This window comes from Diplotaxodon limnothrissa, linkage group LG12 (genome assembly GCF_057381915.1).
Source record: "Diplotaxodon limnothrissa isolate DT_005_m linkage group LG12, D_limnothrissa_male_GT1.1, whole genome shotgun sequence".
Taxonomy (NCBI): domain Eukaryota; kingdom Metazoa; phylum Chordata; class Actinopteri; order Cichliformes; family Cichlidae; genus Diplotaxodon; species Diplotaxodon limnothrissa.
This window is the reverse complement of record NC_140607.1, coordinates 20,697,022-20,714,178: the sequence shown is the minus strand read 5'-3', so window position 1 is coordinate 20,714,178 and position 17,157 is coordinate 20,697,022. Positions and strand designations below refer to the sequence as shown.

The 17,157-nt window shown below is 40.8% G+C and overlaps 1 protein-coding gene across 3 annotated transcripts; it reads left to right on the top strand.

Annotated features, from left to right (window-relative positions):
- The first annotated feature begins 315 nt into the window (after positions 1-315).
- git2a (G protein-coupled receptor kinase interacting ArfGAP 2a) lies at positions 316-16,794 on the top strand. Of its 3 annotated transcripts, XM_085367293.1 has the most exons (22): positions 316-461; positions 579-660; positions 3,412-3,545; positions 3,907-4,019; positions 4,167-4,272; positions 4,403-4,489; positions 4,605-4,735; positions 4,826-4,920; positions 5,420-5,465; positions 5,872-5,923; positions 6,011-6,083; positions 6,212-6,309; positions 6,444-6,555; positions 6,661-6,803; positions 6,896-7,045; positions 9,802-10,050; positions 10,922-11,011; positions 12,315-12,397; positions 12,518-12,712; positions 14,612-14,743; positions 15,265-15,328; positions 15,472-16,794. In XM_085367293.1, exons 2-22 carry the CDS (start codon positions 609-611, stop codon positions 15,682-15,684), a joined length of 2,418 nt encoding a protein of 805 aa, XP_085223419.1. In that variant the 5' UTR covers positions 316-461; positions 579-608; the 3' UTR covers positions 15,685-16,794. The 3 variants fall into 3 exon arrangements, with proteins under 3 accessions (XP_085223419.1, XP_085223418.1, XP_085223417.1); XM_085367292.1 differs by lacking the exon at positions 14,612-14,743 and having other exon boundaries at positions 5,875-5,923; XM_085367291.1 differs by lacking the exon at positions 14,612-14,743.
- The last annotated feature ends 363 nt before the right edge of the window (positions 16,795-17,157 follow it).

Below are 17,157 nucleotides of genomic sequence, written 5' to 3'. Positions count from 1 at the left end.
CAAGGTGAGTAGATCAAACTCACCTCTTTTAGGGAAAATTAAAACCCTGATTTTAATTTGTCAGGTTGTGTACCGACAAAAACGAGCTCCACAAGTATTGTGTTGTATTCATATTTCATGTTTACCCGTAGATATAAAATTAGAGAATCGGAACAAATTTCAAGCAGGACTTATTCGTATTATTTTGAGAGGTTTATTTCCTGAGAGTCAAAACTATGGGCAAAGTAAACCACAATTATAGGTCACAGTCACAACTGCCTCTGGGATCGCGCTAGCGCTAAATGCTGCTGTCTAGAGGCAGAGGAGTAAACTACCAAGTGTGCACAGGCTAGTTAGCTAATCAGGTGGCTGCTCAGTCAGCTCACTTGCAGACGAGCGGCGTTGTAGCGGGAGGAAATGTTATCATGGTCATAACTCCAACTCTAGCAAAAAACGAAAAGGCTCGCAACGGTTAAAAGGAAGTAAGTACGATAGTTAGTTGTTGGATTGTTTTTAATTTGCTGGGTTTAGCTAACGCGGAAGGCATCTTAACGGAGTAATCAATGGTTAGCATAACGGACACAATTTCCTCTACTCAGTTTTAAAAGGCGTTTCTTCCCGAGTTGAGGATGTCTAAACGCCTGCGAAACACTGAGGTCTGCGCAGATTGCTGTGTCCCAGGTAAGTAAAACTCCCACCATCTATGCAGTGTTTGTCTGTTAGCTGACATTTGGTGCTTAAGAAACACCCCAAATCCAAATAAATCCGATTAGCAGCGCTGGCAACACTTTGGTTTCTCTTTACAGTAATTTAGGGTATCCAGTTTACCTAGTTAGTATTCATATCTAACGCCATAGCTCCCTTCATGAAAGGAGTTTTTAGGGTGCCGTTTGGTTTAATAACCAACCAAAACCCTATTATAATTATATGATATGTCCCTTTTATATGCCCGTTATAAAATTAACTTTCAACTGCTGGGATTAACTGTTTCTCATGAGTAAAGTGCAATAAAAAAGGGGGCATAACAGTGGTCTTCTGGCACGATGGAACTCAGCTGAACTAAAGGTGTTAATGAGTAATGACTGTATTGTATTTCCTACTGTATTCATAAAGATTTGATTATTTAAAAAAGTCGCTGCATCATTAACCCAAATCTGCAGTCCGTGTCATCTGTAACCAGTCACTTGTAATGTAATAGAGTAAAAAAAATAGTGCTATAACTACTTATATGGCATCAGGGTACACGAGCACTCTCTAACAGAGCTTTGTTTTTCGGGACCAATGGCACCAAGCTCTGAGAGCTGAGCATACAATTGTTGTATTGTGTCTGAGGCTGTACTTACAGAAGTTCCACTTGTATAGAAATGACGTGATGCTGTTCAGCAGGCACAGGAAGCAAAACAGGATGCTGAGTGAATTGACCGCATACTCAATGCAGGAGAGATTTTATTTTTCTTCTTCTTGTGGCGACATAATGCACTGTAAATTAAGCAAAGTCTAATAATAGAAAATACATCGGTTTGTTTTGCATCATTCAGCGGAACGCAAATATTAAGAAGCTCGTCTGTCATCATGTCACTCATGTCATTAGTTAACCCTGAGCTCTCCTCAGCAGCTGCCCTGGATTGCCCCACTTTATGGCTGCTACCAGTTGTTGGGTGTGAATATTTTTAGCGTTTCAAGATGTGGTATTAAATTTAGCAGCACGTGCTGAGGAGAGCACTGAGACTCGGGAGGTCCTGAGGGACAGTTGTTAGAAAGAGATTCTGAAAACTCTGGGACCAGGAGCCACAATCTGTCCAGCGACCTCCTGCATCTGTTGCTCTTGCACTGCAGCTGCTGTTGGGATTTTTACAGCGCCTGTCCCGTCACTCTATCTGCTTGAAACTCAGTGGGCTTTAGTGTTGTATCATTTTACAGTGTTTCTAGTCTTGATGTTTGCTGTCAAGAAGAGTCTGTGCACAGATGGAAGACAACTCTGTGACTTTTGCACTGCATGAACCGTGCAAAATAGGCCAAGGTTAAGTAAACACATTTATTTTGGTCACAGAGTCATAGTACACTTTTAATTCATAGGGCAAAAAACACCACGCATTAGGTTAATATTGCAGCTCAGTTCTAAGATTATTAGTTCTTCAGGTATTTTCTTTATAGTGCTTTGAAAGAGGAAGCTGCTCTGTTAGTCTTCACTTCCTTTTTACGCAACCCATAGCTTCACCTAAATCTGCAGTCAGAAAGGCGATACATGACTATGAATGTGACCTTTTTCACAGCCTGTTTTGAGTTTGGCTTTTTCTTTTCTTTCTTTCTTGGATTGTGTTTTTCTTCATTAGATCTTAAAGCATCCACTCAGCATCTTGTGATATTATTATGTTTAATTATATAACATATAATACATTGTGATCTAGTGTCCAGAAATTTAATGAAAACGCCAACACCAACATTTTGTTAATCCCATGTGTTGAAAGCCAATGAAGATTTTTTTTAAAAATAAAATATATGAAATAACTATTTTGAAAAGCCTCAGCTATTTCTTCCAGCAGGACACTAGTTTTCAGCGAATGCCACTTGAGCAGGATTAAACAGCATATTTTTCAGGGACCTTTCTCAGCTATAGATAACTATATGTTTGTTTTCTCAGAGCGGGTCTGGGGACAGCTTTGTGCTAAGGGGTCCTCAAAATAATATGCTTTAACTCATAAAATCATGCCATAGCAATCAAAAACTAAATACCTTATACATATGGGGACTATTTACGCTATCAAAACAATCAGATTCTGTCGATTATTTCATTCTGTGGGATCTTTGGTCCAACTGAAATTCTTATGTTGTCTCGAAACTCCGATATTATCCCTTTCTGTCATGAAATCACAACTCTTTTTAGGGTGCTAGGAACCTAAAAGATAGTTGTCTTAAGCCCAATCCAGCTAAATCTGTCAGAATTATGAAGGATCCATGTAAAACGGTTACTTCTGTGCCTCTAAACATTTGAGAGCTCATTTTTGTAGGTGCGTAATGGTGTGTGTGAAGTACTGATATCACTGTGGCTTGGCTATAATTTTCAAGAGTCCTATGGCACAGAAGAATAAACTGTATTAAACTTTGGGTAAATTAGCAGTACTTGTGAGTAAGAACTATCAAATGATGTTTTTTCCTTGGACAAAAAAGCAAAATATCATAATTATTACAAAGTAAGCACCTGCCTGTAGTAGTCATCTTACAACAGCGGTAACAGGAGACTCTTTGGGTCCAGCTTGTTGTCAAAAGAGAAGCACTGAGTTGATTTGAATATGATTAAAAAGAGAAAGAAAGATTAACTTCCTCAGCTTGATCAAAGTAAAACCAGTGAACTGCTCGAACTCCAAGATTATACTCTAAGTGCACAATTTATCTATCATAATTGTGACCTGGTTGTTTTCTGTTCTCGCTCAGAACCTCGCTGGGCCTCGGTGAACAGAGGCGTGTTGATCTGCGACGAGTGCTGCAGTGTACATCGGAGCCTGGGCAGACACAGCTCCCAAGTGCGCCACCTGACGCACACGCCATGGCCCCCTACGCAGCTGCAGGTAAATAATCCTTAACAGAAATATTTTGATCATTCAGCTGTTGCATGCATATTTATTCTGTTGGCTGTGAACTTGTCTTACTTGTAGTTTCTGTGCTTAGATGCTGAACTAAAGCCATTAGAACATGTTATACTTGGGTTTGGGTTAGTATTACTTCAGTTTTAAATTCAGTAGAGCTGTATGACATCAAGTGCAGCAGATCCCCTGAGGTGTATTGATTTTTGTCCAAATATAGCAAGTGCAGCACAGGAAGGGGATTTATTTATTTATTTATTTATTTATTTATTTTCCCCTCACCATTTGAAGGTCTAAACCAATATGACAAATTATACACGATGCTTTCCTTTTTAATCTAACCTAGATGGTTCAGACATTATACAACAACGGTGCGAATTCAATTTGGGAGCACTCCCTTCTGGACCCTGCGTCTGTGACGAGTGGAAAACGCAAGGCCAACCCTCAGGACAAACTCCAGTGAGTCATAAATGTTTGGAAATGATTATGGAGTACTTTTTTGTTTTTTAATTAAAAAATGACAATGGACTCTCTTGCTGCTTTCTCATTCATAGTCTCTCAATGTCTTTTGTGTGTGTGTGTGTGTGTTTCATGGCATCCCAAAAGTCCAAACAAATCAGAGTTTATAAGAGCCAAATATCAAATGCTGGTGTTTGTCCATCGCATACCTTGCCGAGAGGATGACAGCTCAACAGCCAAGGATTTAAGCAAGGTGAGGAGAAATGGTTGGGTGCAGTGATCCACCAGGGAAAGAAAGGAAGCATGTTTTTGAACAGAGCTCTATTGTTGTGCTTTTTAAAGTCACAGTTAAATTTTTTTATTTCTTTTTTTTTTTCCCCCAGCAACTTCACTCAAGCGTACGCACTGGTAATCTGGAGACTTGTTTGAGGCTGCTGACACTCGGAGCTCAAGCAAATTTCTTTCATCCTGTAAGACCTTCTGTATTTAAAAGTATCATTTCCGTGTTTTTGCATGTGTTTTTTTTTTCTGTCAAATTCTGGCTCATGTTCTGGCTTTTGTTATGTTGATCATTGTCTTGGGCAGGAAAAGGGAAGCACTCCTTTGCATGTAGCTGCAAAGGCTGGGCAAGTATCTCAGGTTGAACTGTTGACCGTTTATGGGGCAGATCCTGGTGCTCCAGACAGCAGAGGCAAAACTCCCATTGACTGTGCAAGGCAAGCCTACGTGTTTATTATGTAAAATAATTATTTATATATAAGACAAAATATTAAGCTTAATTTGACTTTTTAAATATGGTTTTGTAGAGAAGCTGGCCACAACGACCTGGCAGACAGGCTGGTGGAAATTCAGTATGAACTAACCGATCGACTGGCGTTTTACTTGTGTGGACGAAAACCAGGTAAGCGGAGATGTGTCATTTAAAATAAATTTTTTTTAAAAAGCTGAAAAAGCAGCATTTGCTGCTGCTGGGTGAGCAGTAATGTGCAAGAACTCTTGATGTTTTTGTAAAAATAAAATAGTATTTTTGCACCAACAAAGTGATTCTAAGAGCTTCTGGCTGAAAGCTTGGCATATCCGAGCATGCTGTGCAGTGTGGACTTAATAATTTTGAGAAAACTGGACTAGTGGAGGGCAAAAGAAGAAGTGGGAGACCTAAAAACAGCAGACGAACAGTATCTAAAAGTCATATCCTCAAGAAATGTGAAACAATCCAGCACAGACCGGGACTTTTGCACAGTGCTGTAGGTGTTTTAGTGATGTGGCTCTACAGCTGATCAAATTTGCTTATGAGCTAAATACAGATTTTAAATGGTGATTAACAGAAAGTGAATACAGTTCCTGTAATTGCCCCGAAGGATTTTGGCACTTATCCAGAACTTTCGCGTTGTTCCTTTCAGATCATAAAAGCGGCCAGCACTTCATCGTTCCACAAATGGCCGACAGGTAAGAAAGCAGAAGCTGTACGTCAGTATGATGCATGTCTACCAATTAACATGCGCCTGAGTGAATGAGTTTAAGTTGAACTGAGCCAGCAGAGTGAATGCAGTGAGGCATTTAGTGATGGTTGTTTTAGTTGTGAGTCTTGTTCTGACATGAAGTTAAGCTTGCTGCAGTCTTTTAAACAGAGTGAGGGAAGTTTTCATTATTAGCTCTAATTTCAAAGCAGAAAAAGAGCAGAAAAATACTTTTGCACGTCAAATGACACATGCGATCTGTTTTAACTGCTTTCATTTATTGGGATCAGGAACATGTAAGTATTACTGAAAATAAACTGCATTATAGTAGCAATAGACCTACAGACCTACGAATTTATTAAGCAATGTTCACAAACACAATTTTCTGTTTGCAGCAGTGCAGATTTATCGGAACTTGCAAAGGCAGCGAAAAAGAAACTGCAGTCTGTAAGTGTTTTCACTGTGTTTCATTTTAAATATTCTCCCCTGAAGTTTGCTCAGGTGTGATTTTTCTTTCTTTTCTATTTAATGTAGCTCAGTAATCATTTATTTGAGGAGCTGGCCATGGACGTGTATGATGAAGTGGACAGGCGAGAGACTGATGCAGGTAGAGTTTTACCCCTTACCAGAGGACTCAAATGCATCTATAGTGGTATTCACACGCACTCTTCAACACCTCCACTAGCATTGCAGCTGTACTCGTGCCTTAAACAGCACTCTGCTCATTCTCTGCAGTGTGGTTGGCAACACAGAATCACAGCACGCTGGTCACAGAGACAACTGTGGTTCCTTTCCTTCCTGTGAATCCGGAGTATTCATCGACACGAAACCAGGCAAGTCAGCTGTGCAGAACACCCCTGCAAACGTGGTTGTGTTGGTTTTCTCTCTGTTGTTACCTTAAAGGTTGTGCATTGTTTGTGTAATTTCTTTGTGTTTTTTTTTTTCTTTCTTTCTGTGTGTTATTTAGGGGCGGCAAAAGCTTGCAAGATTTAATGCACATGAATTTGCAACTTTGGTCATTGACATATTAAGTGAAGCAAAGCGCAGACAGCAAGGGAATCCGATAGTCAGTCCCAAAGGTCGGTGTCTTCTTGTTACTTTCTTCAAAAATCCCCCCGACACCCGAGTCTCATGAAGATACAGAGTAACAAAACAAGTTGGTTTTTTTTTCTTGTTTGTCCTAGACAACGTTGAACTTATCATGAAGAACGTGGCCGTCAGACACTGTAGTGATAGCCAGGACAATGACCAGCCTGACTATGATAGTGTGGCATCTGATGAGGATACAGATCAAGAGCTCCCATCAAGCAAAGGAGACAGGACCAAGGTACCCAGACAGTATTTTCACAAACTAAAACCCTGAATGAAATCTCTTTTGCATCATTCACCTCTTTGTTTTGTTTGGCATGTCTTTTACAGAGCCTGGACTCGGACCTCTCAGACGGACCCATCACTATGCAAGAATACCTGGAGGTGAAAACCGCCCTCTCTGCCTCTGAAGCAAAAATCCAGCAACTCATGAAAGCAAACAACAGTCTGAGCGATGAGCTGAGGCTCATGCAGAAAAAGGTACCCACCGCGCTCCACCCGTAAGATCACTAACATCGAGGGCCGGACTAGAAGGGGCGGGGGCACAGCGGTCAGCAGAGCACTTCTCCTGCACAGTGCGAACGCTCTCTGGTGTGGAGGCCCAGCCTGTGTTTAGTAATCACGGCCGAACCACCTGAATAGGAATGCTCTGTGGTACGATAAGGCTGCTGTGACACCCTGCTGGTCCACCCTCTGTTATGGCCAGCATGTTCAATTTTCAGAGTCTGAATGTAAACCAGAGATTTCTGTTTTGTTTTTTTTTCCTTTTTGTGTGTGTGTGTGTTTTGGTTTAACACCAAGGTCACTTTTCCCACCTAATTTATAAATTAAAGTTAAAGCCGGTCTAATGTTACTAACAAGCATGTTTGAAGAAAAAGCATGATATAATTGATGATGGTGTTTTTTTTGTTTTTGTTTTGTTTTGTTTTGTTTTTAATCCCTTTGATAACACACAGTGACTAACTGAAATTGTATGTGTGTGCCTTGCTTTGTCATATATACTGTGTTTACTGCAATGAATGTTTTTGGATGATTTCCAGCTGTTTGGGGGAACATACTTTAGCACATGTGGACTTTTTGTTTGGCTATTTTTCACAGAACACCTCACCTTATACTGTTAAACTCAACTGATGATTTAATGGGAGACATTTGAGATTTATACAGTTTTAGCTTGCTAAAACTAAACCAAATTGGAAGTTATTAAGTTACTATTTACTTATTTGGTAAAGTAAACCTGGTATAAAGTTTACCCAGGGTAAAGTAACAGTGATGTTACAATGTTGTCGTTTTACTTTTAGAGCTGATGAAGAGCATCTAGAGCATTCACGTAGCTGCACTCAGTCTGCTGTTGTTTCTCCCCCTGCAGTAAACTGTAGCACACAGCATCATTTAGATAAAGATGTAGTGGAGAAAACGTGCAGCACTGTGGCTTTTCTTGGCTTACTGTGGTTGTACCTTGTAGTTTCAAAAGTACAAATGTTTCTTATTTTGTTAGCTTTTTATATTTAAATATCAGTTCATGATCACATAAGCACAATCTTTAGCTTTATCGCTATTAATCTTCATCACAGTTTTAAAGTAGTTGTAGTATTTAAGGCCAGTGTATTCTTGATCAAATGTTGATGTTTAGAGCATCCCTGAATCCCTTTATAATTCCTGAGTCAGTCTGTTAGTGCTGTAAACCTGGAAGAAGAACCGTGGAAAGCTTTGGATTTCTGCATTGGTTAAGCTATAAAATGTGGTCCGATAATGATCTCAGTCACAGGTATAGACCAACACAATGACTCTCCACAAATGCAACAAAAATACACAAACTGTTGTATTTTTCGTTGACACCGAGTTAGCACTTACTTCAGGTTTGGGGGGGAATAAGTGAACTCTTTAATGTTATTGAACTTCCTTTACCAACCATAGTTTCTAGCGGGTGTTTCCTGTAGCTTCTTATGAGATTTGCACAACATTGAGGAATTTTGGACAGTTTCTTCGGAAGTTCATCAGGATTTCTGGAAGAACAGCCTGCATTGGGCTGTGCTACAACATCTTATCTGGGTTAAGTCAGATTCTCACGTGATCTTTGAAAAAGGTGGGGAAACAGGGTAAAGGTTTCTGAGACAACTTCACCCAAGGTGCAAGAAGAAGAGCAAACATCTGAAAAGGTTGAAGCTTTTTCAAAAACTTGAAAAACCTTGTCCTCTTTTTCAATTAGTCTGTCTCCATTGCCTTGTTAAGTCATTCAACCTCAGCCTCCAGACCCTCAGGCAGCAAAGCATTCCCAAACCATGATGCTCTCTTCACCATACTTTTTCTGTTTAATTTAAGCCAAATTGTTTTTTCATCCATGCTTTAGTAGTATTTTCCAGCTTTGTCCACCTCTAGTCCTCCTAAACCTCTATAGTCCTCCTAGATATTGTTCATAGACTGACTTGGATCACGTGACTTAAAGTACTTCTGGAGAAATCTGTGTCATAGAGGTTCACTTACTTTTTCCTGCTTATACTGGGAGGGAGTGTTTTTTTTGTTTTTTTTTTTGGTTTCGTCAGATTGTGTTGGTCTATAATTGTAACTTGGGTGAAGATCAGACCATGTTTATTAGTTTTTCATGCAGCAATCATGATTATTCCAAAGTGTTCACAAACCTTTCCTTGCAGCTGAATCTTTGACTTGAACTGCACCTGTGTTTCTTACCTGTACAATGATCTTTTGCTTGCTTATCTTGAGCTTTGCACTGATAGGCAAAAAGAATCCACCCAAACCAAAATTCATGTTATTCCTTTGATGCTGTTTCAGACGAGACCTTGAATTTGAATTTCCCTGCACTATAGATACTTAACTACTGGATACTGTCGTCAAGTAAACAGAATCTAAAGCTGTTTGAATATGAATGGCAATGGTTAGTAATGATTAGTGAAGGGTACTCAGCAAGACACTTTTCTATAGGAGGGGTGTTGTGATGAAAATCTATCAGAGCTTTGAGCGAGCATTCTCTCCATAGCTATGGACTTTTTTTTTTATAATTCATTCATAGTTGTGAAAACAGCTTCAGGTTTTGTATATTGGTGACGTGCCAGAAAAGAACATGTTTCAAACTCTGTATCTGGAAAGATTGGTGGTTTCTGCCAAATTATAACCTTGGCAGTAGGAGCGGCAACAATCTATCAAAATTTAAATAGATAGCAATCTAGAGAAACAGTGGCATTAAAGCGCCCCTCTTAGTGTATTACTGACATCTCTTCCAGCTGCAATCTCTGCAAAGCGAGAACACCTCTCTCAGGCGGCAGGTCACTACCAATATCTATCAGATCCCCAGCGGTACAGACTACCCTGACCCCTCCAGTCCCTCTGCCCTGAAACGCCGGCAGTCTGCACGGGCCAGTCGGCCCATGTCTATGTATGAGACCGGCTCAGGCCTGAAGCCCTATCTCCCTAAAGGGGAAACTCCCTACTCAGAGGAGGGAATCCCCACCCTTCAATCCTTCCCAACTCATGTAAGTAAGACCTGTTCCCTGCTCTCCTTTGCCATTTCCACTCAGTGACTGTCCCTCATGTCTTCATCCTGTCTGCAGACATTTTCCCCTGCCTGTGTTTGTGTCTCTCCTTACTCATTTTCCACTACGCACGTTTTATTTTGTTTTGTTTTGGGGTTTTTTTTTTTAATTTTTGGCTTCTTCAAAGACTGACTCATTAAAAACCACAATGCGATGCAATGTTAGATAGAGCCAGAGCAATCGCAATATGTGTCCAGTTTAATAACACACACATCTGCAAACATCTGTTGTTAATGGGAGTGCTGCCTTTTTAATTTTTTTGCTAGACAAGACTTAGTTGTACACGCAGAAACATGCTGTCATGGTTTGTGTTGGTTTGTACTGTGTTTTTTATGTTGATAAAGTATTAAACTGCCATACAAATACTCTGTGTTTTTGTAATGCACCATACATTTACACACTCACTTTAACTGTCCATCTGCTCTGTTTGGTTTTAATCCAAGCCTGTGACTTATAGTTTCTGATATTTTTTTCCCTTTATCAGCTCGTTTCCAGGCTATTCAGTGATATTTTTTTTTAAAGCACTGTACACCGAAAGGAAACAGTGGAGCTCAGGGAATAAAAATAGGAGGATTAAGCTCCATTGCATTGTCTTTGTACTATTGATTTATCCTAAGCTAAGAAAGACTTTTATTATTTTGAATTCATTGCTCACGGTCTTTGCACAGCTTTGCATCGACTCCAGTCCATACACAGTATTTTTTTAATATCCATTCAGCTTTTTTGTAAGTCCGTATAAACAGGTCTTTTCATTTTAAGAAATCTGTGTGTGTGTGTCTGTGTTACATTATGATTTGAACCCTGTCTTTAGACGGAAAGGGGCGCTTTTGTGACCACCTCTTCATCCCTTCCCTCATTTCCATCCACCTTGTGTTGGTCGAAGGACGACAGTGCTCAAAAGGTTAAGTACATCCTAACTCGGTCTGCGTCTCGCGGGACGCCGCAAATCTCCTCGGAGCCCAATTCTACCCGTTCATCCTCTGTTCTCCTGCTCTTTATCTGCCCTGCATGAGCCATCCTTCCATCGGCTGTCCTCACCGCCAGATACCTGCCTTCATCAGCATCATCCTCATTGTCCTACTAAACAAATGGAATTTGTGGGGTTTTGTAAAGGGAAAACCTCTGCGTCACTGCTGAGCATTGAGCAGAAATCTGTGCTTGTCATGCAGCGCTGCTTTTTTTGTGTTCTAGAAACTGGTATATGAGATGATATTAAAGTATTTTAGCAATCTATGTGAAGACAAAGGAAAGAAATTGCACATTATATATTGTTTTAATTGGACTTTTTTTTCATTTGAAATACTCTAAGAATAAGACAAAGTTTCCTTCTGCCCTGTTTCTTACAAAATCTTAGCTACTTTGCTTTTACTTCTCTGACAACCAAACAGTGGAAATCTGTGAGTGGTTTGCAGTGTGAAGCGATTGATCATCTGCTAAGAGGACAATTTATGTAAGCATGAGATAATCCCACAATGTGCTGCATTTAGTATTGCATGCACAGAGAGGATTTTGCTCAGACTCTTGAACGCAGACTGTCAGAGTATGAACATGTTGTGTAGTACAGTGAACTTCCTGTTTTTTTTAGATGTAGCGTTGAGTGTGAATTTGCATAAAGTTAAGTCACGCTATCAGATCACAGCAAACCCTATATGGTATGAAGATAGCGTGCCTATGTTGTGTGGCATGCACCACTGAGCTCTGACTTCACATATGCAAGTGTGGGCCCTCTGGGGTTTACTTGTCTTTATTTTAGAGGAGAAAAGCTTGTGCCGCACTTGTAAAGTAACGTTTTAGGGTTTGTTGCTTTCTGTGTGGCTGTTTTCAAATGTCACATGTAAATCCAGCCTTGCTTTGGCATTTCAAGAGGTTTCATAAGGTATTAGGAAAGGTAACAAGTGTCATACTAATGCAAATAAATGATATGATCTCAGCATAATCTGCTCTACTAATGTGAAATCTTTAAACTGTAGATGTGCTTTTGCTTTACAGCTTTACTGGCTTGTTTGATTCAGTCCTCTGCATCACCTTTACTTGTTTATACTCCACTTTGATGTGGCTGTGCAGTTTCTTGTTGGCACAGCACACAGATGAGTCTTATGTTTTTGCTTTTTAGATGAAGAAAATGTATTTTCACCACAGTTGCTGCTGGGTTTTGCCGTGAGTAATACTGGATCTCTCTCATATTGTTCTTTCTTCCCTCCCAGGCTTCAAAATTGGAGAAGCAAAGCAGCATGCCAGAAAGTGACTATGACAACACGTTCAATGACTCGGAGATGGATGACTCGGGGTAAGAAAATCACCCAGAAGTCAGTGAGGCAAAGTGGTCTTCATGTACAGTTCAATAGGAAAAAACAGGTTTTTGCAGGGGGCTTGATTTGTTGTTTGGGTTTTTTTTTCACCCACTTAGCAGGTTCTGCAGGAGAGGGAGGCTGAGGAGCAGTGGCTGGCTGGGGGAGGGTAGCTCTATCCCTGAACTTGATGATTTGGAGATGGACTCTGACCCCACGCTTCCCAGCACAGAGGACGTCATCCGCAAGACCGAACAGATCACCAAGAATATCCAGGAGTTGCTGCGAGCTGCTCAGGAGAACAAACATGACAGGTCAGAATGAGATGAAAGGTTTTTGGGTTTTTTTATGAGTTCTGCAACTGATTTATATATATATATACAGTGGGGCAAAAAAGTATTTAGTCAGCCACCGATTGTGCAAGTTCCCCCACTTAAAATGATGACAGAGGTCAGTAATTTGCACCAGAGGTACACTTCAACTGTGAGAGACAGAATGTGGAAAAAAAAAATCCATGAATCCACATGGTAGGATTTGTAAAGAATTTATTCGTAAATCAGGGTGGAAAATAAGTATTTGGTCAATAACAAAAATACAACTCAATACTTTGTAACATAACCTTTGTTGGCAATAACAGAGGTCAAACGTTTACTATAGGTCTTTACCAGGTTTGCACACACAGTAGCTGGTATTTTGGCCCATTCCTCCATGCAGATCTTCTCGAGAGCAGTGATGTTTTGGGGCTGTCACCGAGCAACACGGACTTTCAACTCCCGCCACAGATTTTCTATGGGGTTGAGGTCTGGAGACTGGCTAGGCCACTCCAGGACTTTCAAATGCTTCTTACGGAGCCACTCCTTTGTTGCCCGGGCGGTGTGTTTTGGATCATTGTCATGTTGGAAGACCCAGCCTCGTTTCATCTTCAAAGTTCTCACTGATGGAAGGAGGTTTTGGCTCAAAATCTCACGATACATGGCCCCATTCATTCTGTCCTTAACACGGATCAGTCGTCCTGTCCCCTTGGCAGAAAAACAGCCCCATAGCATGATGTTTCCACCCCCATGCTTCACAGTAGGTATGGTGTTCTTGGGATGCAACTCAGTATTCTTCTTCCTCCAAACACGACGAGTTGAGTTTATACCAAAAAGTTCTACTTTGGTTTCATCTGACCACATGACATTCTCCCAATCCTCTGCTGTATCATCCATGTGCTCTCTGGCAAACTTCAGACGGGCCTGGACATGCACTGGCTTCAGCAGCGGAACACGTCTGGCACTGCGGGATTTGATTCCCTGCCGTTGTAGTGTGTTACTGATGGTGACCTTTGTTACTTTGGTCCCAGCTCTCTGCAGGTCATTCACCAGGTCCCCCCGTGTGGTTCTGGGATCTTTGCTCACCGTTCTCATGATCATTTTGACCCCACGGGATGAGATCTTGCGTGGAGCCCCAGATCGAGGGAGATTATCAGTGGTCTTGTATGTCTTCCATTTTCTGATGATTGCTCCCACAGTTGATTTTTTCACACCAAGCTGCTTGCCTATTGTAGATTCACTCTTCCCAGTCTGGTGCAGGTCTACAATACTTTTCCTGGTGTCCTTCGAAAGCTCTTTGGTCTTGGCCATGGCGGAGTTTGGAGTCTGACTGTTTGAGGCTGTGGACAGGTGTCTTTTATACAGATGATGAGTTCAAACAGGTGCCATTCATACAGGTAACGAGTGGGGGACAGAAAAGCTTCTTACAGAAGACGTTACAGGTCTGTGAGAGCCAGAGATTTTCCTTGTTTGAGGTGACCAAATACTTATTTTCCACCCTGATTTACGAATAAATTCTTTACAAATCCTACCATGTGAATTCACGGATTTTTTTTTTCACATTCTGTCTCTCACAGTTGAAGTGTACCTCTGGTGCAAATTACTGACCTCTGTCATCATTTTAAGTGGGGGAACTTGCACAATCGGTGGCTGACTAAATACTTTTTTGCCCCACTGTATGTGTGTGTGTTTTTTTTAAACTTTCGTTTCCTTGCTCTCATTTTAAACCTCAAGTTCCTCCTACATTCATAGCTACTCTGTTATAATTAGTTCCATGTAAGCCCTGTCATTTCCCCCTTTTTTTTGTCCTGCTCTTGTCACTCTTCCTCCTCACTCTACTTCCTCTCTGCTCCGCTGTTATCATGTTGTTTTGGTGTCGCCACCAATCACTCCTGCCATCAGACCATGTGAGCGTGAAGGTGTGCGTCGGCTCAGGCACAGCCTGGGATGTTTCAGCACTCTGGTACCCTGGGCTGAGAAGGCCCCCTCTCCCCTTCAGCCGCTCAGCCTCCGGTCCCCCGACCCCACCTCCTGGTACTCTGGCTTCTGTCCCTGCCTCCCAGGCACAGTTTTATTTTCCTCTCCCTCAGACACTTTCTTCTTCTGGTCTGCCTCACCTGCTAACAAGCTGTCTCTTTTTCTGTCATATTGTGCTGCATGCTTGAGTATGCCGAGTTTCAAACATCAATTCATTTCATGTTTTATCTTCAAGCGCTGACTTTGCTTTAGTTAGGTAAAAAAGGTAAGGTGCATCTGTGCAGTGACTTATAGCTGACAGCATATTTGTTTTTGATCTTGACGTTTTTTACTGTAGAATTAAAGTGCTGTTTACTTACAAGGTTTAAAATGTCTTTTAAATGGCATGTTTTGTAGGTAATCTGTCGATGATGATGGTGCATGGTGTGTTCTGAAAACTAAATTGCACCTCCACTTTGTGAAGTAACCTGATTGCAGTGGTGATTAGCTAATTGATCATTCGTATCACTTTTATAACCATTGTATTTGTTACTTTCAGTTTACTTTCTGACTGTGACTTCAATCTTTTCACCTCACAGCTTCATGCCCTGCTCAGAAAGAATACATGTGGCTGTAACAGAAATGGCTGCCCTATTTCCTAAGGTAAATAGATTTTTTCTTGCAAAGAATGGATCTGCTAATTGTTTGTTATTTGACACCTGGATGCACACTGCACCCCGTTTCTGAAGAGGCCTGTGAGCAGACTTTTTCTATGTTTATTAAGATCATTTAATCTTCCTCTGCAGAAGCCACGTTCAGAGACGGTGAGAGGCTCTCTGCGCTTGTTGACCTCCAGTGCGTGCAGGCTCCAGGGCGAGTGCCGGAAGGCGGTGCCTTCGGAGGGCTGCCCAGGACCGGACATGCAGCTGGTCACCCAGCAGGTCATCCAATGTGCTTATGACATTGCCAAGGCCGCCAAGCAGCTTGTCACCATCACCACAAAGGAAAATACCAACTAACAGCACTTACAGGGCTGCAAAGAAGTCACCATCTCAGTTTTGTTTTGATACGCATTTATAGTTATTTTATTGTTTTTGTTTTTTGTATATGTGGTATATGCATGCCTTGTTTTTTAATTATTTATGAATAAGCATTGACAATATTTAAAGACAAAGTCTTGGTGTCAAGGGAAAAGTCAGAAACTTAGCCAGCTTTTGTAGAAGCACATTTTCTGATGGGGGGGGGGGGGTGATATGACTTTCCAGCTAACATGCTGGGGAAATAGCTTGTTCTGTCTTTGATAATTAGAATTACAAAATATCATTAAAGAGTTAATGCCTTGCATTAGGACAAAGAGCACAGTAAATCGATATGATACTGGTCAGTGTTATCAAACCAAAGCCATGCATGGATGCTGAAAAACCATAAATGAGCCATGAAATCGTTATCATTGGATGCTATTACAAACACTCTTGTAGCAAAAGGAGCTTCCTCTAATATATTGCACTGTTTAAGCATCACTACACTGTAAAGTTTTAATATGAAAAAAGGAAGAAAAAACGAGCGTACGGTTTTGTTAGCTTCCATAAGTTGAAGACTTTACGCACATTTCAGTTTCAGCGCAATGCTGATAATGTTTGTTACACTGAGGGGAAAAAAAAGTTATTAATATGACCTGCTCCCTGCCCAAGTGTAATCCAGTCTGCAGTGCACTTACTGCAGCTATTTATGTGTGCCCATTTGTCAAGTCAATAAATGCAAGAAACACTTGTTCAGGGGCCAAGTTATCATCTTCACCAGCACCGAGATGTTGTTGCATCAAGTTAGGATTATTTGGTGTGTTTCTAATAGGCTACCCATTGCACTGTACACTACAGCCACTCTTGGTGTTAATATTTAGTGCTAGTAACCATACTGTATGTATGTCCATGTGTATTGTGCTCCGTTCTGTTGCTGCTAGTTTTGTGTGTAATGTGCAACATATGGGATCCTGTAATACTGTGCTAGCCAATGTTCATCATCGCCAGGTGTTGCAGATTTCATTTTCCTTCTGAAATCTGTTCTAAGTAACGTCCATCTCTGTGCTTGCATGGAGTGCAGGGATGCGTGATGCAGCAGAAGGTGCATTTTGGGGAAATAATTATTTTCTAAATAAACTTAATTTATAACTATAACTGGTTGTGGTTTGTAAATACAAAATGCTCAAATGATTTGATTGCAACAGCTTTAATACACACAGAATAGAAAATTTATAGACATTCAAGAGCTCTAAGAGCAGAGACGAATCGATTCGAGTCCAACAAATAGAAATTAAATCAATATGGCATGACAGGAGGCACATGTGGCCTACTTTTCTTTTCTTTTTCTTTTTTTACGTTTTATCCTTTCAAAGGACAAAGTTTTCTTTTGGCTGTTAAAAAACACTAATGTACAACAAAAGTCAAATTCCACTGCAGGCCTGCTTCCACAGGATGTGTTCAAAGACTGCAATG

Bases quoted from the DNA above. Each gene is read 5' to 3' on its own strand.
- git2a (XM_085367293.1), top strand. From the start codon at position 609: ATGTCTAAACGCCTGCGAAACACTGAGGTCTGCGCAGATTGCTGTGTC. The intron at 6,084-6,211 runs GTAGAGTTTTAC...CATTCTCTGCAG, and splicing joins CAGGCGAGAGACTGATGCAG to TGTGGTTGGCAACACAGAAT. The intron at 6,804-6,895 runs GTACCCAGACAG...TGTCTTTTACAG, and splicing joins GCAAAGGAGACAGGACCAAG to AGCCTGGACTCGGACCTCTC.